The sequence below is a fragment of the Lagenorhynchus albirostris genome, chromosome 8 (assembly GCF_949774975.1).
Source record: "Lagenorhynchus albirostris chromosome 8, mLagAlb1.1, whole genome shotgun sequence".
Classification (NCBI taxonomy): Eukaryota; Metazoa; Chordata; class Mammalia; order Artiodactyla; family Delphinidae; genus Lagenorhynchus; species Lagenorhynchus albirostris.
Window position 1 is genome coordinate 6,081,482 of NC_083102.1, and position 23,848 is coordinate 6,105,329.

Genomic DNA, 23,848 nt, shown 5'->3' on the forward strand with positions numbered 1-23,848 from the left:
ATGGTGGAATATCAGGGTGAGTGAGGCTGGGGAGAGACCAGAGGAAACCCCACATATCTGATTTTGACAGGTGTCTCAGAGAGATCATGGGAATTTCCTAGCCCCTCTGCAGTGTGGGATTCCATTTTGGGCACCAGGAGTCTTGTTTTCATAGCTCTGCCTCCTGCTCGGGGATAAAACTATGCAAGTCCTGAGCTACCACGACAATTCCCCTCCCAGGAAGGAAGCACAGGTTCCTCCTCTAAGTTCCTCCAGTGGGCAATCTGGGATGTACTCTGTTCCTCTGTTTCCATGTCTTGGACACTGGTCCCTACATCAGCACTTGGGCTTAAGCCCTGGAGGCCCTGACACATGGGTGGCTGAGTCAGCACCTCAGGAATGGACTTCAGTAGGAAACCTGATGATTCAGGGCCTCAAGAATGGTATTGGACAAGCTACCATACCAGCTGCCTGGGCTTCCGCCTCCTCCTTGAGGTGGCAACGAGGAACTCAACACAGTCAGCTCATCCCTGGGGCACCCAAATTACCTGCCCTTCCAAATTCCTGACCTTCAGCTGCCCTCTGCTGGGTCAGCCCTGATGCATCTCAGGGGGCTCCCAAAACTGGATCAGAACTTGGTAGAGGGGGTTTCAAGAGGATAAATAAGCAAACATACTGGAGCTTCCAAGGAAACCCACTTTCCTACTGTAAAATCTCCGAGAACCACCTCTCGTCCCAAATAACTGCCTCTCCTCCCTTCACTTGCTCCCTCTCAGTCTCCCCCACCCTGGCTGCAAAGTCAGACGGTCTCCCCTTTTCCATTCCTTAGCACTGTCATACAAGCAAAACATGCAGCCATTCTCGTTTCCTTTTTTTCTTTTTGTGTTTGGTCTTCAAGTGTTTCTCTGTGGATCACTCTGTGTGTGTGTATAGAGGGAGGGGAGATAAGTTGTTTTGTTTTATTCTGAGATAAGGTTTTAAGAAACTAAAGATGTATATCTTGGCCCCATAGCCCTATAATCCTAACTAGATTCTTTCTGTCTTTGTTCTCGGCTTCTGCTCTCTGGCCTCCCGTTTTAAGTCCGCTGGGGGTCTGAAGGTGGGACCGGGGGGATCTCCTTCCATCTGCCGCTAGTCTGCTCCTGCCTCTCCAGGTATTGCCCTGCCAGGCATGGAGGCGGGGCCCTAAGAGGTTTGGCCGCGGTTGCCCTGGAAGGGGTGTGGGTGGTCGGGCTGGTGACTGCGAGTTGGGACGCCTGAGGCCTGCCCCAACTGGGTCACCGGGCTGTTGTTGTCACCGTCCTGGTTGCTGAAGTCCCCGCTCAGCAACGCAGACCTCTTCGGAAACAGCAGCAGCTCCCATCTTTCCAAGCTTTCAGGAGATGCCGCTGGCCTGATGGTGAGGCAGATGGGCGGGGGGTGGGGACCGGGGGCAGCTGGGGCGTGGATCCGTGCCCCTCCTCCCCGTGCCACTGCCTCCTCTTTCTCCTCCTCCGGGTCGGGGACCTGGGGGAGGGAGGGTCTCCATCTTCTCTCTGGCCCCTGCACCTCACACAAAAAGCACGCCTTCCTCAGCTCCTCCTTCAGCCCCGGGGCCCCCCTACCCAGCGGTGCAGGCCCCAGGGGCTTCTCAGCCTCGCTATAGTACCCTCCCCACTCCCGCTACCCCCGCCACGCAGCCCGGCCCGCGATGATGCCCATCTCTGCTCCCCATTCCTGGGGTTCCCACCCTGCCCCTGCCCCATGCCGATGCCCCCAGGACCCTCCTGGGCTGCGGAGAGGCCCTCTGATCCCTGAGCAGGATTCTGAGAGGCTGGAGGACTGTGACCCTGAGGGGTCCCAAGATTCAGCCCTCCATGGGGAGGGGCAGCAGCCCCTGCTTCACGTGCCTGAAGGGCTCCGAGGTGAGGGGCTGGGGAGGGCCTCAGGGCTCCAGAGTGTCCCCTGGGCTGGGCCTCTGGCAGAGGCTTGAGGGCACGGAGGCAGGTGAGTCCCAACGCTCTCCCCTCTGTGCCCAGGCTCCTGGCACCACGTCCAGAACCTGGACAGCTTCTTCACCAAGATATCCTTTTGTGCTCTGCCTGGCAGAAGGGGCACGGGAGACAGGGCGACGGGAGGCAGTGGGCTGGGGACTTGGGGGCTAGGAGTCGGCGTCCTCAGGAAAGGCCCATCATGCCTCAGGCTTAATTCTCGGCGCCCTGCCCCATGCACAGCTGCCACCAGAGGAGTGGCCCTGCCTGTATCCTGCTGGAGGATGTCTTCCAGCTGGGGTGAGATGCTTGTCCCAGACCCCAAGCTCTTCCCCTTGCTTCCTCAGTAGTACCTGCTGCTTCTGGGCCTCCAGTGCCTTCCCAGGCAACCTAGGGGCTCAGCAGGATGGGTTAATCCGGGCGGGCCCGGAGGCTGGGGCAGGAGCCCTCCCAGCCCGCAGGCCTCATCACTGCACTCCCTCCTGTCCCAGACGATTCACTTTCATTGTCACCTTCACAACCTTCCTTCTTCGCTGCGTGGATTACAGCGTTCTCTTTGCCAACCAACCAAAAAACCGAACAAGACCTGGGTCGCTCCACAGCCAAGTGACCTTGTCAGATGCTAACCTACCCTCATCCCAGTGTGCCCAGCGGTGAGTGACAGCTGGTGGGGGAGGTGATGGGGGAGAGCAACCGACAAAGACAAAAGCCTCCCCTCCTTTTGTTCCTTGGTTTAGATCAGCCATTCTCCAAGTTTTTAGTCTCAGGCCACCTTTGATACACTTAAAATTGATTGAGAACCCAACTCCCGAGACCTTTTGTTGATGAGAATCCTATCTAGATCCACCTTGTTAGAGATTAAAGCTGTCCCTAAGAACGGACAAACATACATTCCATCGACTGACCGTGATGTCACGTAGCCGCTGGAAAAGGCCACTGCGTACTCTTGGGAGAAGGAGAATGAAAATGGCAGAAAACCTTAATATTATATGAAAAGTTTTGACTTTGCAGACACTCACAAGGGTCTGGGGACCCCTAGGGCCCACACTTTGAGAACCACCGGTCTGGCTGGGTCCCCTCTCCAGGACCCCCTTGCTCCCCAAGCCAGGTCTCCCTTGCTATGGGGCCACTGCTTTCTCTCTTCCGTCTGTCCCGCCTGGCACAGGATCTGCTCCTGCTTGTCTTCCTGCTGATCCTGGCGGCTGCCGTCTGGCTCTTCCAGCTGCTTCGCTCGGTCTGCAAACTCTTCAGCTACTGGGACATCCAGGTGTTTTCCAGGGAGGCCCTGCACATCCCCCCAGTGAGTTGGGTGAGCGTGTCTGTGGAGGCGTGCCATGTCAGGGGGCGGAGGGTGGGAAGGAGTAGGGAGCTGTACTGACAGAAGGATCCACTGGGAAGAGGGCAGAAGCCCTTAGAGACACCTACCCTTGGCCCCGAATAATGTTAGGAGGTGGGGTACCGCCCCTTAGAACACAAGGTCCTTCCTGTTGTGGAGCTTAGTTGATGTAGATGGTTATGGAAGATGATGCACAGTCACGTGCTTGTGGTCCAAACAATGGGTCTTTAGAGGAAGGGCAGTCACCTGACTTTCCAGAGCAGGAGGAACTGGGCTTGGGCTGGGGAGGATAGGAGGCGGGGAGGCGTTCCAAACCCCAGGCAGGAAGGGGGCAGGGGAAGCAATGCGCATCTTTGGGCAGCAGTAAGGAGACTGACCCACCAGCCTGCAACTGAGTGTTCAGGCCCCCGTCAGTGAGCCCACCCCCCTTTCTGGCCCCTGTTTGCAGGAAGCTACTTCGTCGGCCCCTTCACTGTCCCTGGTCACGCTTTGCTCTTTCCTCCCTATCTCGCTCATGCTCCTTCTGGCTCTGTACCCACGTTCTTTCTTTCTTTCTTTTTTTTTGTTTTCGCGGTACGCGGGCCTCTCACTGTTGTGGCCTCTCCCGTTGCGGAGCACAGACTCCGGACGCGCAGGCTCAGCGGCCATGGCTCATGGGCCCAGCCACTCCACGGCATGTGGGATCTTCCCGGACCGGGGCACGAACCCGCGTCCCCTGCATCGGCAGGCGGACTCCCAACCACTGCGCCACCAGGGAAGCCCCCCAAGTTCTTTCTTTAAGGCACGGCGCAAAGGCTACTTTCAGCAGCCAGCTTTCTCTGCTCCTCTCAGAAGTGCAGAGACTTTTACACAGCCCTCCTGTGCAGCAAAGGGGAGAGGTTCTCGAAAGCCCACCTGAGTGCGGAAGCACAAGCCATAGCACAGGAAAGAGTCGCGAGGGCTGGGGATGGAGGCAGGGAAGCTGAGGAGCTGGACCACTGCTCCTCCAGGAGGTGCCTGACCCCTCTTTCTCCTTCCTTCTTTCCCCTCTTCCTTCCAGGGGAAAGGGAGACCCTGGGATGGACTGGAGAGGCTGGCCTGGAGGGACTTGACTAAGCTGGACTGGGGAGGCTGGGTGAAACTGGGCTAAAATGAGGTTTGCAGATGAGCTCCAAGTGAGATCTGACAGCCTCCACCCCGACGGGGACAAGGCCACTGTCTTAGGAAGGTTAATCTGTTCGAGTGGGATGGGGCGGGGTGTGTGTGTGTGTCTCAAAGCATGCTGAGGTAAAAGTTTGGGGGCTTCCGGGCCCAGCGGGCTGGTACCCCAGGAACGGGAAAGAGACTGCCTTGTTACCTGCAGCTCTGTTGTACCTTGTATGTGTAGGGCTGCGGGCACGGGTGGGCGAGCGGTGGCCAGGAAAACCTGCTCTTACGGAGCTGAGCTCAGATACATGTAGAGTTGGTTTATGAGCTCTTCCTGGGAAGCACATGACTCACGGCCTCAGGAGGCGCAGGGGCCCGAGGAACACAGTTCAGAAGAGGGTGAGGGGAACTAAGAGGTGCCCCTTGTTGGTGGCAAGGCGAAGGGAGGGCGAGGGGGCAGAAAGCGAAAGGTGGCAGCTTTCGTGCCCAAGAGACACTGGGTGAGGACGGCGGGGATACATCTCTGGTCACGGGGAGTTTGGGCATCGCCGTGGAGAGGAATCCAGGTGGCTGGCGCTCAGGCGTCCCCTCTCCGCAGGAGGAGCTCAGCTCGGTGCCCTGGGCCGAGGTGCAGTCCCGCCTCCTGGCGCTGCAGAGGAGCGGAGGGTTGTGCGGGCAGCCGAGGCCGCTGACGGAGCTGGACGCCCACCACCGCATCCTGCGCTACACCAACTACCAGGTGGCGCTGGCCAACAAGGGCCTGCTGCCGGCCCGCCGCGCCGTGCCCCGGGGAGGCAGGGCGGCCTTCCTCAAATGCGGCCTGGCGCCCAACTCGATCTGCTCCTCTCCCGCGGGCCCTTCTCGTTCTTCCGCGGCGGCTAGGAGCTGCCCGACGCCTACAAGCGCAGCGACCGGCGGGCCGCCCTGGCCGCGCGCTGGCGGCGCACGGTGCTGCTGCTGGCGGCCGTGAACCTGGCGCTGAGCCCTCTGGTGCTGGCCTGGCAAGTGCTGCACGCCCTCTACAGCCGCGCTGAGCTGCTGCGGCGCGAGCCCGGCGCGCTGGCGACGCGCCGCTGGTCCCGCCTGGCCCGCCAGCAGCTGCGCCACTTCAACGAGCTGCCGCACGAGCTGCGCGCGCGCCTGGCCCGCGCCTCCCGCCCCGCCGCCGCCTTCCTGCGCGCCCCCGCGCCCGTGCTCGCGCTGCTGGTCCGCCAGCTCGTCTTCTTCGCCGGCGCGCTCTTCGCCGCGCTGCTCGTGCTCACCGTCTACGACAAGGATGTGCTCTACGTGGAGCACGTGCTCACCGCCATGACCGCGCTCGGGATAGTGGCCAGTGGCCAGGTGCGATGGGGGAGATGTCCGGGGAGGGGCATTCTTCTGTCCTGGGGCTGAGCCTCCCGCGCATCCCTACCCCTTCCACCGCTAGTGGCCCCCCAGCCCTGCATCCCAGCCGCACATCCTCTAAACGGCAGGCCCCTTTTCCATCCCCATCCCGCCCTCTAGGTCTTTCATTCCGGGCGGGCAGGGCCAAGGTCGTTCGCCGCAAATCCTGCTGCCGGCGGCCTTGGCGCACACGCACTACCTCCCGGTAGAGAGCAGGACCAGCTCTTACCGGCAGATGGCGCGGCTGCTGCAACACCGAGCAGTGAGGGTCACGCCCGTAGCGGGGCTGCGGAGGAGGCTTGGCTGCCCGCGGTGTCTGGGGACAGAGGGGCTCAGGGCTGGCCCTCCCGGGCGTCGGGGAATGACTGCGTTGGAGGTTTCCTGCTTGGCGAGTTTGGTTGCCCTCAGCAACCCCTTCTTAGCCTCAGCCCTGCTTCCCCAGGTCTCCCTCACGGAGGAGCTCCTGTCCCCTGTCCTCGCCCCACTGTTTCTGCTCTTCTGGTTTCGCCCTGGCGCCTTGGAGATCATTGACTTTTTTCGTCACTTCGCTGTAGATGTGGCCGCGGTTGGGGACATCTGTTCCTTTGCCCTTATGGATGTGAAGCGCCATGGCCACCCTCAGGTAAGAGCCTGTCCCTGGCTGTGCGGGGCTGTGGTTTGGTAGGAGTTTGCTTGCCTCGCTCAAAGCAGAGCTGGGTTCCACCCCCAGCTTCATTGCCTGCCACCTGTGACCTCGAGTTAGTCACTTTACTTCCCCTTAGGGCCCTCATTTGTCAAATGAGGACAGTGCGTGGGACTCTTATGAGGATTACGTGAGATGACATGTGTAGAGCCCTACCAGAGTTCCCAGCACGTCATAACACCTGTAAATGGGAACGTCTCGGTCAGTGGACAGGGCTGGAGTCAGGCCAGCCCTGGTATCCAGTGTGAACAGGTTTGGCAAAACACTGAGGTCCCGCCGTATCCTAGTGCTGAGTCTGCACCCGGGTCCAGTTCTGCGGCTGTGTTTCTGGGTGTTCTTGAGCTAGTCCCCATTCTTTCCAGTTCACCTGGAAAGAAGGAATGGGGGGCTAGTGTTTCCTGTCCTGCCTACCCCAGGTGGCACCCACTACAGCTATAAAAGTGGTGTTCACGGGAGTTCCCCAGTGGCCTAGTGGTTAGGATTTGGTGCTTTCACTGCCAGGGCCTGGGTTCCATTCCTGGTAGGGGAACTGAGATCCCGCAAGCCACGTGGCACGGCCAAAAAAAAAAAGAGGGACAGACAGAGGCCTCACTGTCTGAGCGGGCTGAGGACGGGAAGACTGAGCTCTCATTGATGAGGTTCTCCCTGGTTCATCCACAACGGTGCCCCCCAAGCCACAGCTCCAAGTTCCTGGGGCACCTTCGAGGCCGGGTGCAACAAGATGCAGCCGCCTGGGGCGCCAGCTCGGTTCGCAGCCCCCCCAGCCCTGGGATCCTCAGCAGCTCTTCCTCCCCTCTGGTGAGTCGAAGCCTGCCTGCCCTGCTGCCTCCCCCCGGCCCCTCCCCCCTCTGCCTCACCTCTTGTATTAACGCACTCACTAGCTCAGCCCGCTCTCCTGCCTTCCTTAGACCTCCGCCTCCCCTCCTGTCCTCTCTTCTGACTCTCTCTTCTCTTGCGCCCAGCCGGAGGCCTTCCCGGCCAACCTCTCCATGCAGCCCCTCGTGCCCCCCCAGGACCTGAGCCCCGTAGTCCCCTGCCCAGCTGCAGCCACGGCCAGCCTCCTGGCCTCCATTTCCCGAATGACCCAGGACTCAAGGTGAGGGGTGGGGGACTGAGACGCAGGGAGCAGGGCTGGTGGGGCTGATCCTCCAGGAGAAGGGTGCAGGGGCATGGGGGCGGGGGTGACCAGAAAGGGGAGGTGAAGCCTGGCCCTCCCTGGGGCATTTGGGGACGGGGGGACCTGTCTTTTTTTCATCCACTGTGCCCTCTGTTCTAGCTGTGTGTCCCCAGGAGGCAGTGGGGGCCAGAAGCTGGCCCAGCTCCCAGAGCTTGTGTCTGCTGAGTCTCCACGCCATTTACCTGCACCAGGTGAGTAGAGGGGTGCCAGAAAGAGAAATGCGGGGAGAAAGCAGCTGAACAAAATGGAGAGTGTGGAGGGGCTGGAGTGTAAGGAATTACCCAGCAGGAAAGAACACAGTTCAGAAGAGGGTGAGGGGAACTAAGAGGTGGCCCTTGTTGGTGACAAGACGAAGGGAGGGCGAGGGGGCAGAAAGGGAAAGAAAGGTGCAGGTTTCGTGCCGAGGGACACTGGGCGAGGATGCGAGGACATGTGGGTGTTCGCACTCCCCTCCTGGAATCCTCTCAACGGCCCTGCCCACTGGCTAGTCACTGCTCATTTTTTTTTTTTTTTTTGCGGTACGAGGGCCTCCCACTGTTGTGGCCTCTCCCGTTGCGGAGCACAGGCTCCGGACGCGCAGGCTCAGCGGCCATGGCTCACGGGCCCAGCCGCTCCGCGGCTTGTGGGATTTTCCCGGACCAGGGCATGAACCCGTGTCCCCTGCGTTGGCAGGCGGACTCTAAACCACTGCGCCACCAGGGAAGCCCCATTGTCCTCATCTGACAAATGAGGGCCCTAAGGCTAGGGGAAGTGAAGTGACTAGCTCGAGGTCGCAGATGGCAAGCAGTGGAGCTGGGGGTGGAACGCAGCTCTGCTTTTAGTGAGGCAGGCAAACTCCTACCAAACCACAGCCCCGCACAGCCAGGGACAGGCTCCAAGCTGAGGGTGGGGGAGGAGATTTCAGCACCCTCTGCACCGAGCCCGGGGGCGGGGCCTCAGGCTGCAGGGCCGGAGGGAGCCCTTCATTCTTCTTCTCTCCATTTAGCTCCATCGGCAGCAGCAGCAGGAACTGTGGGGCGAGGCTTCAGCCTTCTCCCTGTCCAGGCCCTGGGCCAGCCCGCCGCAGACACTCTCGCCGGACGAGGAGAAGCCATCCTGGTCCAGTGATGGTGAGGCGGTCAGGGTGTGTGGGGGACAGACCCTGGGTGAACTGCAGGTATCATGGCACTGCCCAGCTGATGGCTTTTCTCACCAGGCTCCAGTCCTGCTTCCAGCCCCAGACAGCAGTGGAGAACCCAGAGGACCCAGAATCTGTTCGCTGGAGGGTTTCAGGAGCCCACAGACACCCAGAAGGAGGCTGGCCAGGCCACTAGCTGAGAGGCCAGGCCACTGACTGAGAGGGCTGCTCACGGCCAGTATTGTCTAACTGGGGTGGAGGCAGGGCAACGAGTAGGACACTGGGTGGACTCAGACTCAGAGGTATGGGAACGGTGGTGGGGATGGCCATCTCTGGAACCTAAACCCCTGGACTGCTTGTCAAGAGTTCTTCCTCCCCCAGGTTCCCTGGCTGCTTCTCCAGCCACAGGAGATCGGACGAGGTAGAGTGGAAGGGCACGCCGAGCCCTCTTTAAAGACCCCCATGGATGCTTTAGCTGGGCGGAACTTGGGAGTCAATGAGGAACTCGCCCCGGAGAAGAGAGAAAGGGTAGGAGAGGAGATGCCCAAGGCATCGGGAAACATGTCTTAGAGACAGTCCTCACACGGAGGGGCTAAGAGACAACTATCTGTCCTGGAGTGGTCGCCTGGGAGGAAGTACCCAAGTGACCTCACGTTGGAGGGCAGAGCCAAGATGGAGGCCAAGCTGCACATAAGGGAGCCACGAGGGGCTGGACCCGAAAGGCAGTAGGTTCTTTTTTTTTTTTTGCGGTACGTGGGCCTCTCACTGTCGTGGCCTCTCCCGTTGCGGAGCACAGGCTCCGGACGTGCAGGCTCAGCGGCCATGGCTCACGGGCCCAGCCGCTCCGCGGCATGTGGGATCTTCCCGGACCGGGGCACGAACCCGCGTCCCCTGCATCGGCAGGCGGACTCTCAACCACTGCGCCACCAGGGAAGCCCCAGTAGGTTCTTTAGACACATCTGGACTTCAGGTTCCCATGGGACTTGTGGAAGGGCATGGGGACTGGGGGTGGGAAGACTAGAGAGGCCTGACGTTTTCGGAGTTCACGTCAGTGTGACATCTGAGGAAGCGGGTCTGGCCCCTCGTCCTGTCCGAAACAAGCAGTAAAGTTTGCTCATGGTTGTGCTGCACAGCTTTGCGGCCTTAGTCCTGGAATCCCCACTCCTGTCAGCTGACGACTGCACCTGCTTCTCAGTCCAGATCAGGGAGCAACACAGAAGAACTGCCCGTGATTGGCTGGGGACCACCACTGTTCTCCAGGACTCCCTGTCAAAGAATTACCACCTCCGCACTGTCTGCACGAGTTCAAAGACAAAGCTTGTCATTCATTCTGTAACTGTAATTGACAGCGCTGGGTTAGGCATCTTAGTAGCTCTCATAACTTCTGATCTGGTCTCTTATGGTGAATCGTCAGTAATAAATATTTCAATGATTTAGAGATCAGGCTTCAAGATAAGATACTTCCGAGAGAGGTGAGGGGAATCTAAAATTCACCTAAATAACACAAAAGGGCTGTGGAATACCACGGCTGGGAGACGGCCTTCCAGATTTACTCAGACCTAGGGTAGGGAAACAGACCTAGACAAAGAAAGAGATATTCCCGGGGAATCAGGCCAGTCTCTGCAGACTCTGGACAGAGGTGGGACGGCACCTCGGAGGGGAGGGAGAGGTGGCTGGTTCCGGTCTGACGGCCCCTCTCTCCGCAAACTGAAGCGGAAAGCAAGAGGGCTCTCAGGGGCCAGCGGTGTCTGGGCCGGGCGGGTCGAACGCCCAGGGCACTGCGCCCCGCATATGCCGCTCCTGCAAGGAAAAGCTCTGGGTGCGTATGCGGCTTGTCACTTCCTGGGTGCGCAGCGTGAGCCCGAAAATGTCCTCGTGATAGCGTTGCTGATCCTGGCGGGGGAAAGAGGGCGGGAGATCAAAACCCAAGTCGGAGTTGCCAGCGGGAGTGGGGGCGGCCCCCGGCCCTGCCCCTCCGCACCCGCAGCACGCCGATGACGTCGCCGGCCTCATCCAGCTCCATGTCGCCCTCTGTCGCCAAGATGCGCTGCACCGTCTGCAGGACGCTGGTTGCCATGGTGACATCGCCGCAGACAAACATGTGGCCCCGCTCGAGGCACAGCACGCGGTGCACCTCAGCAGCCAGCTCCGTCCGCAGGATGTCCTGCACGTAGGTCTGAGGGGAGGCGGGGTCAGGGGCAGACCCCGGCGGGGCACCAGGCAGGGAAGGGCAGGCCCCGGGGGGAGCGGGCAGGGCGGGTCCTGGGTGCGGGAAAGATACCCGGCGCACCCGGTGGGGCCTTGGTGCGCTGGGGTGGGGTCTCAAGGGACGGAGACAAGTAAGGGGCGGGGCATGGGTGAGGGTGGGTGAGACCCAAAGGGGCCTTGGCACGACGGTGGAGCCGAGTGGGGGCGGGCGTCTGAGCGCCACGGGGTCGAGCGATGGGTGCGCACTGCAGGGGGCGGGGCCGGCCTGGGCCTAGGCGCGCCGGGTTACCCCTGCCCCCTCAGGGTCTCGCACCTTAGGGCTGTTGGGTTCCCGGGAGAAGGCGGTGAGGACGCGGCCAAACACCCCGCGCTGCTGGGCATCCTGCACCTCCTCGCGGTAGAGATGGTCGAGCTGGGAGCACCGGCAGCCGAATACCAAGGTCATGGGGGCAGGCTGCAGCCCTGCAAGCATCACTGCGGCTTGGGAGAGCCCCCCAACCCCCTCCTGGGGACACAGCCCTAGCGACACCTCCCACTGGCTACCCTCACCCAGGCTGAGGGGCCCACCCTTTACGGCAGAAACAACCACTCAGCTGTTTGGCCTCTAGGAGGGTTGGGATGCTTTCACAGAGATCCTGCCTGACGCTGATTTACAGAGAAGCCGAAGGTCACAGGAGATGGTGACTTCCCTCTGGTGGCATGGCCAGTAGTGACGCTGTGCTACGCCTGGGGCTTCTGACTCCATGCCCTTTGTACCATCCAACACTGCAGTCTGAGACTGCCTGGCCCCTTCCCTGCTCTAAGCCCATATTCTCCCACACCTTCAGTTCCTGCCCTCTACACCTTCCTCTTAGTCACAAGCTCCCTTCTTTTGATTTACCAGCTCCCCTGGGCACCCCATGCCCAAACTGAACACCCTGTAGCTTCCCTGGGTCTCAGACACACCTAAGTGACCTCTGACACAGTCCAGAGTCCACCTGGGGCATATCTGTCTTCTGAGTCCCAGCCCCATCTTCTCCAGACATCCGGGTTCCCTTTGTTGTTAATCCAATCCAACACTACTTTGTGCTGGGCACCAGGAAGCCAGACCAACAGGGCACTGCCCTTGGCTCTAGGTCCCCGACCCCCTGGTCTAATAAAATTCTTTTCACCTTTGTGGCCCTGTTCCTTGCCCTCTTTCCTACCTGGTTCCTGCCTTCTAGCCCCCTGCTCTTTTGTGCCCCTAAGTTGTGTGACTCCCTCCTGCCTTCCAGTCATTCCCGTGGGCCCCAGCCTCACCTTTGCTCTCGATGTCGTGTAGCCGCTCCTGCCAAAATCCCCGGAAGGGGGCGATGCCAGTGCCCGGGCCCACGAGGATGCAGGGCAAGCTGGGATCAGGCGGCAGCCGGAAGGAGGGAGCCCTAGCCAAGAGACCCTCCATCAGGCCCACTTGGTTTCCCCACATCCCCCATTCTTATCAATCTCAGCAGGGTTGGGAGAGGAGAACTCAACTTCCACTGAAAATGAGTTAATGCTTGTGTCTAGCTCACAGTAAGCACAAAGTGTTTAATAAAAGAACTCTGCTGATTGGCAGAAACTTCCTGGACCTGTGGTTTCTGGAGGTTGGGTCAAAGGAAATAAAGCTTAAATTTGAACTGAAGAATGTTTTGATGTCTCAGTTCAGGAGATATAGAAAGTATGGGGGAGGGAAGGACAGACAGCCTTTTAGTTCATCATGGGTTCGCTGAGTGTCTTTGTTTTAAACCATAGCCTCGACGTTGGCATTTGGTTTGTACTCACTAGATTGGCAGTTTATCTGTAATTTAGCCTGCTGGATGGGTTTGGGGCACTAGGCCTAGCTGGTACCATCCTGGGAACACTTCTTTGTCCCACCTGAGACTTCCAGCTCCTGGGTGCTGGATGGAGCAATTCTGAACACAGCAGGAGGGAGGGGTACCCTGAGATCCTTCCCTTTCCTCCAGTGCTCAGTGTTACTGTGGTAACCTAACCAGTTCTCCCCGGACTAAATGCGGATGGGGCACAGTTCCCAAGCACCCTGCCTGCCAACATCAGACTGACCCCAGAGATGTAGGGAGGGACACAGTACACCGTCTAAAAGCAACAGAGCCTGCTGGATCGAATCCCAGCCCCGTCTCTGGGAACTGCAGTTTCAAGATAAGACCCTAAGTCCAAATTAGTGAAAGGCCCCAAACTTAGCCAGAGTTGTGAAGTGGGTGCCCCGTCCTGGATATGTTAAGTGGGGCGTCCCTGCTCCCAATCACACCTTCACCAAAGCTTCTACCCTCACCCTGTGCAACTGCCTGCCGATCCCTCCACCTGTCCTCGGCCATCCGTGACGCACTCTGCCACCCCTGCTTGGACAGACACTCTCTTCTTGGTGCCCCGCCGGCCCCCCTCCCCCGCAGTGCTCACTTACCCCCTGATGAAGCAGGGTACGGCGTCTCCAGCCTTGAGTTGGCTCAGCCACGTGGAGCAGACTCCATAGTGCAGGGGACCCAGCCCATCTAGGGGGTTGGGGAGGGAGGGGGCCGGTGAGGGGTCCATCCTGGGGTCACGGTGTGCTCCTGGCCCTGCCCCTGCTTCCCAGCCTCACCTTGGGTCCTGTATGCCAGCACAGCTACTGTGAGGTGGATCTCTCCTGGATGGGTGCTGGGTGCTGAGCTGACCGAGTAGTACCGGGGCTGGAGCAGGGGCAGCTGGGTGAGAAGCAGTGGGGCAGGCAGTGCCACGGATGGAAACTGCTCGAGCACCTCCAGCAGGGTGGGGCAGCGGAACCACTTCCACTCCTCGTAGCGCCGGGGGTCCTGGTGGGGGCAGGGGGCGGTGAGCTTGGAACCTGCTAGCCCTGCCTCATGACCTCCCTTCTTGACCCCTCCGGAGCTGAGCCTCCTGGGGTTTCTCCCCGCTCAGTAGTTCAGGCCAACAAACATTTCTTGAGCACCTTCTCCGTGCTTTTTTTTTTTTCATCCTTTTGGCCGTGCTGCGTGGCATGTGGGACCTTAGTTCCCCAACCAGGAATTGAACCCACGCCCCCTGCTGTGGAAGCGCAGAGCCTTAACCACTGGGCCGCCAGGGAAGTCCCCTCCGTGCTTCTTTAAGGCGAGAGAATTCAGAGATGAGTAGGAACTCCAGAGCTGGGTCTTAGAGCCCCAGCACGATAGCCAGGTGGGCTCCCCTCCTGGCCCGTCCTGCCTCACCGGCCCCTGCTCCCCACTGGGGTGGCCCCCACCTGGCTGAGGGTCTCGAGCTCTTGCTGTTCACTGGGCTCTTCAGCCAGGGTGCTGAGCAGACGAAGAAGTTGAGGGCTGGGCGGGGAGGTGATGTCCAGGAAAAAGGTGAGAGCCTGGCGCAGCGTACACGGGGGCAGCCGGGGGTCCCGCACCCAGCCGGGAGGAGGGCCACCTGGGGGGGGCACAGGGTGCTCTGAGGGAGGGGCCGAGCCGGAATTGCATTGCCTGGGGAGCACAGGGGGACTAACCACCTCACGGTGTCTTATCAGAGGCCTGGCCCTCGAATAGTGGTGGTGGGCCTGTATGGGCAGCCCCTGTGAGTGTGAGTGTGTGTGTGTGTGTGTGTGTGTGTGTGTGTTTGAGGGCCCCTGCTGGACTGGGGTGGTCTGGGCTCCTGCCTTTCCCCACCCAGCTTGTTTGAACTCCAGGAACTGGTGCAGCATGAGGTAGACCTGATGCCAGCTACAGAGCGGGCTAGGCTGTCGGGGGTGGGGGGAGTGGGGAAGCCTTTGAACGGAGCCCAGAGGGAGGGGTGGCCTTCCGCGGGAGGGGGGGTGTCAGGGAGTTCTGAGAAGGGAGCCGCCCTCAGTGGACCTTCCAGCAACAAGGCCAGCCCGTCAGGAGGTGGCACAGCGCCTGTGAGTGGAGATGGCCCCCTTCCACCAGATCCTGAACCTGAGGGGACCCTGGGGACCAGAGGGATGGAGCCCCTCACCTGGGCTGCCCTTCTCCAGTTGCTCCACTGCCACAGACTCGGTGGGTGGCGGCGGGTCCTCCACGCGGCTCATCAGCGCCTCCACGAGCCCCGGCCGGTTGGGCGGGCAGATGCCTATGTGGTCCCCCGGCTGGTACTGGAGCCCCTCCTGGCTTCCAATGTCCAGGCGCACCAGGATCGTGGCCCGTCTGGGGGTGGGGAGAGGGGGCAGTTATAGGAGGGCTGGGCAGGAGGGGGGCGGAGCCAGGGTCTGGGGCGCGAGGGGCGGGGGCCGGCGTGGTGGGGCCGATTGGTCCTCCTCACGTGGACTTGCTGCTTTGTAGGTTTTCCACCAAGAGGACTGTGGCCTGGAACATCTTCCTCCTGTGCACGTGGATCAGGCCTGCGGGGCGGGGGACAGATGAGACAGAGCCGGAGCCGGGGACCCTGGCCTGGCCCCTGAGTGAGTCGGTCCCGGGCCCAGGGGGAGCTGGGGGTCCAGCAGAGTCAGGGTGAAATCAGGGCCGCACCTGGCAGCAGCTGGAGGCCCTCAGCCTGGGCGCTCAGCCGGTACCTCTGGCGTTTCCAGCTTCGTTTGGGGCTGAAGATGTCCTGGGCCGCGGCCTGGGCATCCTCCCCCACGCAGAACGTCTCACAGGAGGCCTGGGGGGTGAGGAGGTGAGGGCTGAGGCCCTCTGGCCACCAGGGAGGGCCTGGTGGCGAGCAGCTCAGGGGCGCTGATGCGGGAGATGGAGCTGGGCCTGCTGGGGCCCCAGTCGCCACCTCCCATTCCTGGGGCTGCTGGAGCAGAGGCGCCCGTCTCAGGCTCGCACCTGTGGGACAGGCAGCCCCGGGGGCAGGAGGGAGAGTGGAACCGAAACGGAGGCTGAGACTGATGGCATCGTGTCCTTCAGCCCATTTCGTGTCTTGGCCGCTGTGTTAGCTATTCCTTTGCATGTATTTTTGTCACGTCCACTTGTTAGTTAACCTGGTGAATGTTAATCTTGTGTCCCAAGGAGCACAGAGCTTGGCACACGGAAGCTTCAGCAAACGCATCTACGCGTTCAGACCTGTGTTCACATTCTCACTCCTAGACTTAACAGCTTGCAGGCCTCCTTTTCCCCGTCTTTACACCTCCTTAGGGTCTGCTGAAGATAATGACATGCTTTTATAAAGCCCTTAGGTGCTCCTGGAGTGGGCACAGAATTCCGGTGGCCTTGGGAGGGGTCTCCGGCTGGTCTGTCTTCCCCTGCACTGCACACCAGGGGCTAGAGGGGGCCCCTGGGGCAGGACCCCTGGGAGGGCGTGTATCCTATTTGTTTCTGCTCAGGTGCAAGCCTGGCAAGCCGCTAGGCCGGCCATCAGCTTGAAATCTAGGGCTCACCCATGACGGGCTGCTCCCACCTGTATCACCAGTGCTGTTAATCTTTCTTTTGTGTGTGTAAAGTCTTATATCTCTTCCTTCCTTCCCTGGCCCCCTCCCTTCCTTCCTACCCCCACTGCTCCCACCCTGCTTAGCTCAGAGCCTTCCTGCTCTGGCTGGATGCTCCTCCCGTTGGCCCTGTGTCTCTAAAGTGGTGTCCCCAGGCCTCATGCCCTCTCCTCCCTTCTCCTGTCCCACTCCCAGCTTCCTGCCGAGTCCCTTGTCTGGATTCTTTAGTCTTGTTTCCCATTCCCTCTTCTTCTCCCCAGCAAACACTGCACCTGTGCTGGCCGGCCCTCCTGCTGGGATGCCCGCCTCCTTCCCATCAGTCCAGACCTGCTGAGCTCAAGCCTGGGGACCTTGGCGGGGCCAGCGCTGCCCTGGAGCAGTGTTAGGACTGCGAGAAGGAGGCCCGTTCAGCTCCAGGCGTGATCCCCAGACCAGGCAGAGCTGTTCTGGAGGAAGCCCAGGCTTGGGAATTCATGGCCCTGGGCTGGCCCCTCCTGTACTCCCCGAGCCTAGGACCCCCTCCAGTCCAGGCGCGGCCCCAAACCTGCCTAGCCTCTGACTTCCTGTAGTTCCTCAGCTTCAGCCCTCGCCTCTGACTAACCCTCTCTTGATCCTTCCCTTCTCCCTCCATCCTGCCCTGCACCCCTCCCTCTGTGCCCATGGGGGAGGGGGCGGGCAGCCCGTGCCTGCCTGAGGCTGCGGCCTGCGCCTGCAGAGGCCCTAGCTGCTCCACCCGTGCTGTCAGGGCCATGTCGTCCCTCACCACTCGGGACTCAGCCAGAAGGGCTGGCGGTGCAGTGGCAAAACGAGGGTGGATTTTGGAGGAACAGGACGGGGCCAGAGAACCCAACGAGTCCGGGCATCGGGGAGGACCCCGCCTCCGTAGGTACGGCAGGTCTTGGGAGCAGATGTCCAGGCTGGAGTGACTCAGAATTCGGGGGGCAGGGTGGCAGGAGCGAGACGTCGGGAAGGGCCCGGGGGCTCACCTGGAAGGCAGCCTGGGCCCAGCCACGGAAGGCCTCCTCCTGGCCGCACAGCTCATCGCCCTGGCCCAGCTGAAGCAGCCGCTCCCCTCCCAGCTCTTCCAGCCGCGTGTCCACCGCACGAGCAAAGGCGCAGAAATGGGGGTACGCCCGGGAGCCCAGCCCAAACACACAGAACCTGGGGTGCAGGGAGCCGTCAGCGGAGGCCACCTCGTCCCCCGCTCCCCGGGGCCCAGGCAGCTTCCCTCCCCCGTGGCTCCCCTAACCGAGCCTCCCCGGACCTGAGGGTCCCCAGCGCCCCTGCGCTGTCGGTGTTACTGGACTCCTTCCTCTTCCGCCGCCAGGAGGACACCAGCGGGTCTGAGCAGGAGACGCTGTTGAAGCGGATTTTGTAACTCCTGCAAGAGAGGAGGGAGACGGGGTGTCACAGGGGACTGGAGACCAGGCGGGGCCCAGACGCGGCCAGGGTACAGCCTCAGGGTCTCCGGAACAGGCTTGGGATCGGGGCTGCGGCCCCAGGGGGTCTCTGAGCCTCCAGGCCCTGCCTCCCCTCCTGTCTCTGAAGGAGACCTCAGGACTGACGGCCCCTTAGAGCCCCGGGGCCTGGAGTTGGGGGGTCGCAAGGAAGAGGGTGTCCTGAGGCCCCGCTCAGCTGTCCTCCAGCTCGTTGGGAAAATGAGTGCGGAGCCGTGGGAGAACTCTTTAGACCTCCTTTCCTTTCCTTTTTTTTTTTTTGCGGTACGTGGGCCTCTCACTGCTGTGGCCTCTCCCGTTGCGGAGCACAGGCTCCGGACGCGCAGGCCCAGCGGCCATGACTCACGGGCCCAGCCGCTCCGCGGCATGTGGGATCTTCCCGGACCGGGGCACGAACCCGCGTCCCCTGCATCGGCAGGCGGACTCTCAACCACTGTGCTACCAGGGAAGCCCCCTCCTTTCCTTTTGTGTCTCCAGATGCCTCCCTGTCCCCCCGCCCCCAAAACTCCCATCCTACTCACTTGTGTTGCTCTGGCCGAGGAGAGCTGTTGTAGGGGCCCGACATCTCCATCAGGGCTGCCGCAAAACTCTGGCGAGGGCAAACGTTGGCATCACGATTAGTTTTGTTTTATTTCAAACTATACAAAATTTCATTCTACACTGGACTGGCCCTTGTTATTATTATTTATGACCTTAAATTTTAATTTGTTTTGAACATTTCAAAAGAGAGGTATTGGCTTTTTGAAAACATTACAGAAGCGTGTAAAGTAATAGAAGAGAAACTCTACCCTTCCCTTCCCTCCAGTCTCATCCCCCAAGGCATGTGTACCATGGACAGATGTTAAACTTTCTATAGTTTATTTTTTAAAGTAAAAATGGGATCCTATTATGTTTACCTGCTTTTTGTCAATAACCTATCATGGATATCCTTCCAGGTCAACACACCAAGATTGACCTCATTCTTTTTTTTTTTTTTTTGGCCGTACTATGCGGCTTGTGGGATCTTAGTTTCCTGGCCAGGGATCAAACCCGGGCCCCCTGCAGTGGAAGCACAGAGTCCTAACCACTGGACTGCCAGGGAAGTCCCAGATCTCATTCTTTCGAATGATTACACAGCATCCCATCATTTGTAGGTACCATGGAGACTTCCCCCTGCCTGGGGATATCTGGATGGTCTAGGCACAGTGCTGGAACCCTCATATACGCCTGTTTCCTCCTTTGCATATTTCAGCAGGGTAGTCCTTAGAAGTGGAACTGCTGAGTCAGAGGGTTTAAAAGCTTGGTGGCGTGGTCAGATGGTCCTGTAGCATCAGGATAGAGGAATGCTCTTTCCTCAGTCCTGTCCACACTGGATGTGACCAGTCCAATCTGATAGGTGGGAAATGGCTCTCAGTCTCCCTGCATTGCCTTGATCCCTAGTGGCACTGATATCTTCTAGAAAGCTGGGCCGTATCATACGCTGCCACGGAAATAGCTTAGAACCACACACGACAATCTTTACACAGGAAAACCCAAAACGCGGCAAGGCCATAATATCCTAGGGTTAACTGTAGACGCATTTAGACGGTGAGCCTACAGGTTCACCGTAATTAGCATGGACTACCTTAATTTTATTTCTTGAACATTTTCTTGAAGTGTAATGTACATACAGAAAAGCACCCACCTTATAAATGCACAGCTTTACAGATTTGCGTAAACTGAACCTACCTGTGTAATCAGCATCCCATCAAGAAACGTCACCAGCGTCCTAGAAGTCACCTTGGTGTCACCCCACCCCAGTCACTCCCCACCCCCTCTCTGGGGTAACCACCCGGTCTCCTGATTAAAAGCCCACGGAATTGTTCTGCCTCTTCCTGAAGCTGATACAAAGTGAGTCCCATGGTCTGATTCTTTCGTGTCTGGCTTCTTTCCCTCTGCGTGATGTTTGAGATTCATCTGTTTTGTTGGGTGTGGTTGTATTTTGTTGTGTGTGGTTGTATTTTGTTCACCCTCATGGCTGCACTGCATTTCAATAGACCACGATGTATTTATCCGTTCTATGGCTGAGAGTCATTTGAACTGTTTCCAGCGCGGGGATATCATGAACAGTGCTGCTCTAAATATTCTTGTTTGTGTTGTTAGTAAATATATACCATTTTCTGTAGGGCAAATTCCTAGGTTTGCTCCCTTTAGAAACATTTGAGGTAGAATGTACACACATTGAAACGCACGGAACTTAAGGGTGCAGTTCAATCGGTTTGGCTGTACGGTAGTTTCATTAAAAAAAAAAAAAAAAGTTAAACATAACATCTACCCACTGACCTAGCAGTCCCACTCCTAGGTATTTATCCAAGAGAAATGAAAACATAAGGCCACAAAAGCCTTGTACAGAAATGTTCATAACAGCTTTATTCACAATAGCCAAGCGCTGGAAACGGCCCAGGTGTCCGTCAGCAGAGAAGGAGAGAAATAAACTGTTCACGCCATGGGCGTGGCTCAGCCATGGAGAGGAATGAGCCACTGAGTCACTCAGCAGCGAGATGAACCTCCAAAGCGGGGGGCAGTGAAAGAAGCCAGAATACCGTGCTCCCCTCTCTATGATGTTCTAGACCAGGCGACGGGAATCGGGACGGTGGTCGCCTTTGGTGGGGAGACTGAGAGGTGGATTGACTTGGGGAGTTGACAAGGGGGACTTTCTAAGTGATGGAAGTGTTCTCTGTCTTGATGGGGTTGTGGGTCACATGGAGGTAACTATTACTTTTATACTAAAAGAACGTAGTGACTCTGGTTTCTTTAAAAGGCAGATCAGAAGCAGGGCTGAATGGGCAGCGAGGCAGGGGAGAAGGCTTCCACGAGCATTCTGCTCTAGGGGACGTGAGGAGGTACTTAGCACTAAGAAGGCATTTAGAAACAGAAGCAGATAGGGGCTCCAGAAATGAATGTTCCTGGGGACGGCCAGAGACAGAGCAGCAGGAAGGACAGTTATTAACAGGAAAGGATTCAGTGGTGGGACTCCAGTTTATTCCTTTCAAGATTTGTTCAGAAAGTGAAGTTTCCTAATCTCTGTGGGCATCTGAGCAGTGCTCTTTTCTTTTGTTAAGAGAAGAAGAAATGACAAAGCTGAGATCTCGCTTTAAGTGCCGTCTTTCCCATTTGTCAGTGCCTGGCCAGCCAGGAGGTGCCTTCCGTGTATTAAACACTTGCTCTGATAATGGAAATGACCTGGGGACCCAGCTAAGCAGGTGTGTCTGTGTGTGTGTGTGTGGGGGGGCAGCCGCAAGGGTGGGCCTGGAGTGTGGCTTGTGTAGGCCCTTGGGTCCCAGTGGAAGGTCCACGCTCCTACTCTCACGGCATCTCTGCTTTCCATCATGGGGTTGGGGGTCCTGCCCAGCCATTCCAATTCTGAGTCTCCCTTCGTTCCCAGCGGCCCCTTTCCTGGCAGGCCTCACCTCTCCATTCTCTGGGGGATCACCGTTCCCAAAGGTGCTGGTCACCACCAACACCAGCGTCTCGTGCTCCAGGGACACCACGTCATACTCATCCATGCACAGGACCTGTGGGCAAGGAGAAGACCATGTCCTGGGGACCTGTGCTGCGCTGCTCTGGTTGTTTTTATTCTAGTCCTCCCGGCAGGGCAAGATTCAGGCCCCGACTCGATCCCTGAATCCCTGAGGATCCCGGGGTTCCTCGTGGGCCCTGCCTTATGACCCTCTCCTGTTCTCCAGGCTGTGTCTGAAGGTGGGGGCAGAACCCCCCTTCTTTTCAGATCCCTGACCTCTGGGCTCAGTCCTACCCGAGGGTCGAAGGCCTTCCGGAAGAGCCTCCCCAGCTGCTGTGCGTAGCTCTGGGCCCGGCCGGTCTCGGAGGCGTACAGAATCGTCGCCTTCACTCGCTTCGCCATCACGGTGCCCATGAGTGAGGCAGAGATCTTCACCGCACTGTGGGCAAGGGTGGGGTGAAGGGGTCCCGGGCGCACAGAGACGGGGCCTCCCCAGGTGAGTGACCCAAGCAAGGTCTTGGTGGGTGTGGAGGGGTGGAGTGCCCAGACCACTGCTGGCGATGGGGGGAGGGTCTGGGTATGTGGGAGGGAGGGCAGCACTCCCAGGGAACCTACTTGGCCACTTCCTTAAAGGTCTTCTTCCTGGTGATGCCGGTGCCCTTGGCTGCGCTCCCCTTCCAGGGGTCTGGCTACAGGGAAGCGATGGGGGGGCAGGAGTGGAGGGAGAGGTAAGGAGAGAGAACAGAAGATTGGAGGCCCCTGGGGCTGCTCAGTCAGAGCTGGCATGGTGGGCAAGAGCCAGTGGGGTGGGCACCTGGTAGCGGAAAGCAGGGGACAGGACATAGTTGACCATCTCCTGATGGAAGACTGGGGTGAGGCTGCCCGAGATGGGGGGCACGATCCAGGCCCAGTCGGCAGGGCAGCCCCCCCTGGCCTTCTGCTCGTTCTCCAGGTGCTTCATGAAGGAGGCCGTGGCAGCGTGGTGGTCCACAATGGTCACTTTGGCAAGCTGGGGTGAGGGACGGGCTTAGACTCAGCCCACAGACCCTGCGCTTCCGTCACCCCAAACCTAACATCTACCGTCTTCCCTGAACCAGTGTCGCCCCTAACTGCGGCACGCGTGGTCAGCAGGCAAAAGGAGCTCCAGTCTGTGCTCTCGGTATGCCTCCCACACCCAAATAGCCGAAACCCTCGAGACCACATAGAAGTACTCAGCAGGCACTAGTTTCCTCCAATGGCAATGCCCAGCATGCCCTCGTCCTGGAATTAGAGTTTCCAGAATCCAGTGGGTCCCACAAACTGCAATACGCAGTATGCCCTGGGGGCCAGAATTACCGAGCATGCACTAATCAGCTAGGTTCCCATAATTACAGCGCCTGGGACTACAGGCCCGGCGCGCCCCGTGGCGCTCAGACTCCTTCCAGCTTTCTCTGACCCCCGGCCCAGTCTCTGAGTGCCTCCCTCTCTTCCAGCCCCGATCTCTTGTGCTCCTGGCCAGTCGGGGCCTGTGTACCTGGTAACTGTGCAGCACAGCCAAGTTGATTTCCACGGCTGCTTTGTCTTTCCACAGGGATGAGGTGGTCCGGGTATCCAGGTCCATGCAGACGGCCACGTCCTGAGAGCAGGGGTGTGCGGCAGTGGTTGGCAGGGGGCGGGGGAGGGTGGGTGGAGAACATCTTTGTCTCCAGCTCGTGAGTGGAAGGGGTGAGGGCGGGTGGGTAGCCAGCAGGAGGCCTGAGTGCTTCACTTGGGGCTGATTCAGGTTCCTGCCTGCAAAGGCTCCACAGGGCAGAGAGGGACCCTGGGGCCGGCCACATCTCAGCCCCGGGCCTTCATTTCTCATCTCTAAAATGGGTTTTACCATGTTTTGAATCAAAATATGCTTTGAGAAACTGACGAAGGTTACAGTTACAGCTCCTGTCCCAGAAAAACCACTGCATCTTCGCACGCAGGTACATACCGCCCTTTGCCCTGACCTTGGTGCTTCCAGAGCCCTCCTCTGCAGCTCTAGGTCGGGAGGCCGACCGGACCTGACCTTGTTCAGATTCTCCGTGCTGCCGACATCCTATACGTGCCCCCAAGGCCCCCGCCCCACAGGTCCTCACCTCCAGGATGTTGTAGCGGTGGAGATCACACAGGTCCCGCATGCCAATCTCCGTGCTCATGTACCAGCCGCTGAAGGGGGCTGCAGGGAACTCCAGGCCCCCAATTTCCAGCAGCATGTTGGACACTGCTGGGAGGGCGTACCAGCGCAGGCCCAGGGCCGAGAACCACTCCAGCCTGGGGGCGTGAGGGCGTGGGATCAGCCCTGTGGAGCCTTGCCTACCGGGCCAGCCCCTGGGCAGCCCTCTCCTCCACCCGTCCCGGCCCCTCCCGTGCTCACGTGGGGTGCTCCAGGGGGACCTCGAGGACCAGTTCGGGGGGCAGAACAAAGAGCTCTGGAGCCTCATCTGGGGTCTGGAGCAGCAGGGGCAGCACATCAAAGCGGCCGTTTCCTGGGGTCCAGCCGTGCTGGATGCAGAGCTGCGGGCAGAGGGGCCGGAGATGGGAATGAGGGGCCCAACCTTGTGCCCTCCTCAG

General features: G+C 59.4%; 2 protein-coding genes across 6 annotated transcripts in view; one reads left to right on the forward strand and one right to left on the reverse strand.

Annotated features, from left to right (window-relative positions):
- Positions 1-12,619, forward strand: ATG9B (autophagy related 9B). Its single transcript, XM_060157547.1, is given in 19 exon segments — positions 1-16; positions 475-568; positions 1,388-1,656; positions 1,659-1,883; positions 1,998-2,045; positions 2,189-2,249; positions 2,441-2,612; positions 3,115-3,249; positions 5,009-5,240; positions 5,243-5,743; positions 5,904-6,055; positions 6,236-6,415; positions 6,940-6,949; positions 7,047-7,273; positions 7,438-7,571; positions 7,752-7,817; positions 7,819-7,843; positions 8,638-8,761; positions 8,848-12,619. Coding segments are annotated over 19 exon segments (2,793 nt in total). The 3' UTR covers positions 8,970-12,619.
- Positions 10,269-23,848, reverse strand: part of NOS3 (nitric oxide synthase 3) — an 18,036-nt gene continuing 4,456 nt past the window's right edge. For 3 of the 5 annotated variants that reach the window (XM_060156364.1, XM_060156363.1, XM_060156366.1), the window contains 20 exons: positions 23,652-23,791; positions 23,374-23,548; positions 22,782-22,883; positions 22,083-22,277; positions 21,884-21,957; positions 21,563-21,707; positions 21,219-21,323; positions 18,312-18,379; positions 17,598-17,714; positions 17,320-17,494; positions 15,432-15,564; positions 15,226-15,304; positions 14,923-15,110; positions 14,207-14,379; positions 13,571-13,781; positions 13,394-13,481; positions 12,256-12,377; positions 11,291-11,439; positions 10,751-10,945; positions 10,269-10,662 (listed from right to left, as the gene is read on the reverse strand). In XM_060156364.1, the coding sequence (XP_060012347.1) occupies positions 10,501-10,662; positions 10,751-10,945; positions 11,291-11,439; positions 12,256-12,377; positions 13,394-13,481; positions 13,571-13,781; positions 14,207-14,379; positions 14,923-15,110; positions 15,226-15,304; positions 15,432-15,564; positions 17,320-17,494; positions 17,598-17,714; positions 18,312-18,379; positions 21,219-21,323; positions 21,563-21,707; positions 21,884-21,957; positions 22,083-22,277; positions 22,782-22,883; positions 23,374-23,548; positions 23,652-23,791 (2,796 nt within the window). In that variant the 3' untranslated portion in view covers positions 10,269-10,500. Of the gene's footprint in view, positions 10,663-10,750; positions 10,946-11,290; positions 11,440-12,255; positions 12,378-13,393; positions 13,482-13,570; positions 13,782-14,206; positions 14,380-14,922; positions 15,111-15,225; positions 15,305-15,431; positions 15,565-17,319; positions 17,495-17,597; positions 17,715-18,311; positions 18,380-19,592; positions 20,032-20,060; positions 20,410-21,218; positions 21,324-21,562; positions 21,708-21,883; positions 21,958-22,082; positions 22,278-22,781; positions 22,884-23,373; positions 23,549-23,651; positions 23,792-23,848 lie in introns of those variants that run through there. The other 2 variants (XM_060156367.1, XM_060156368.1) reach the window with 2 other exon arrangements.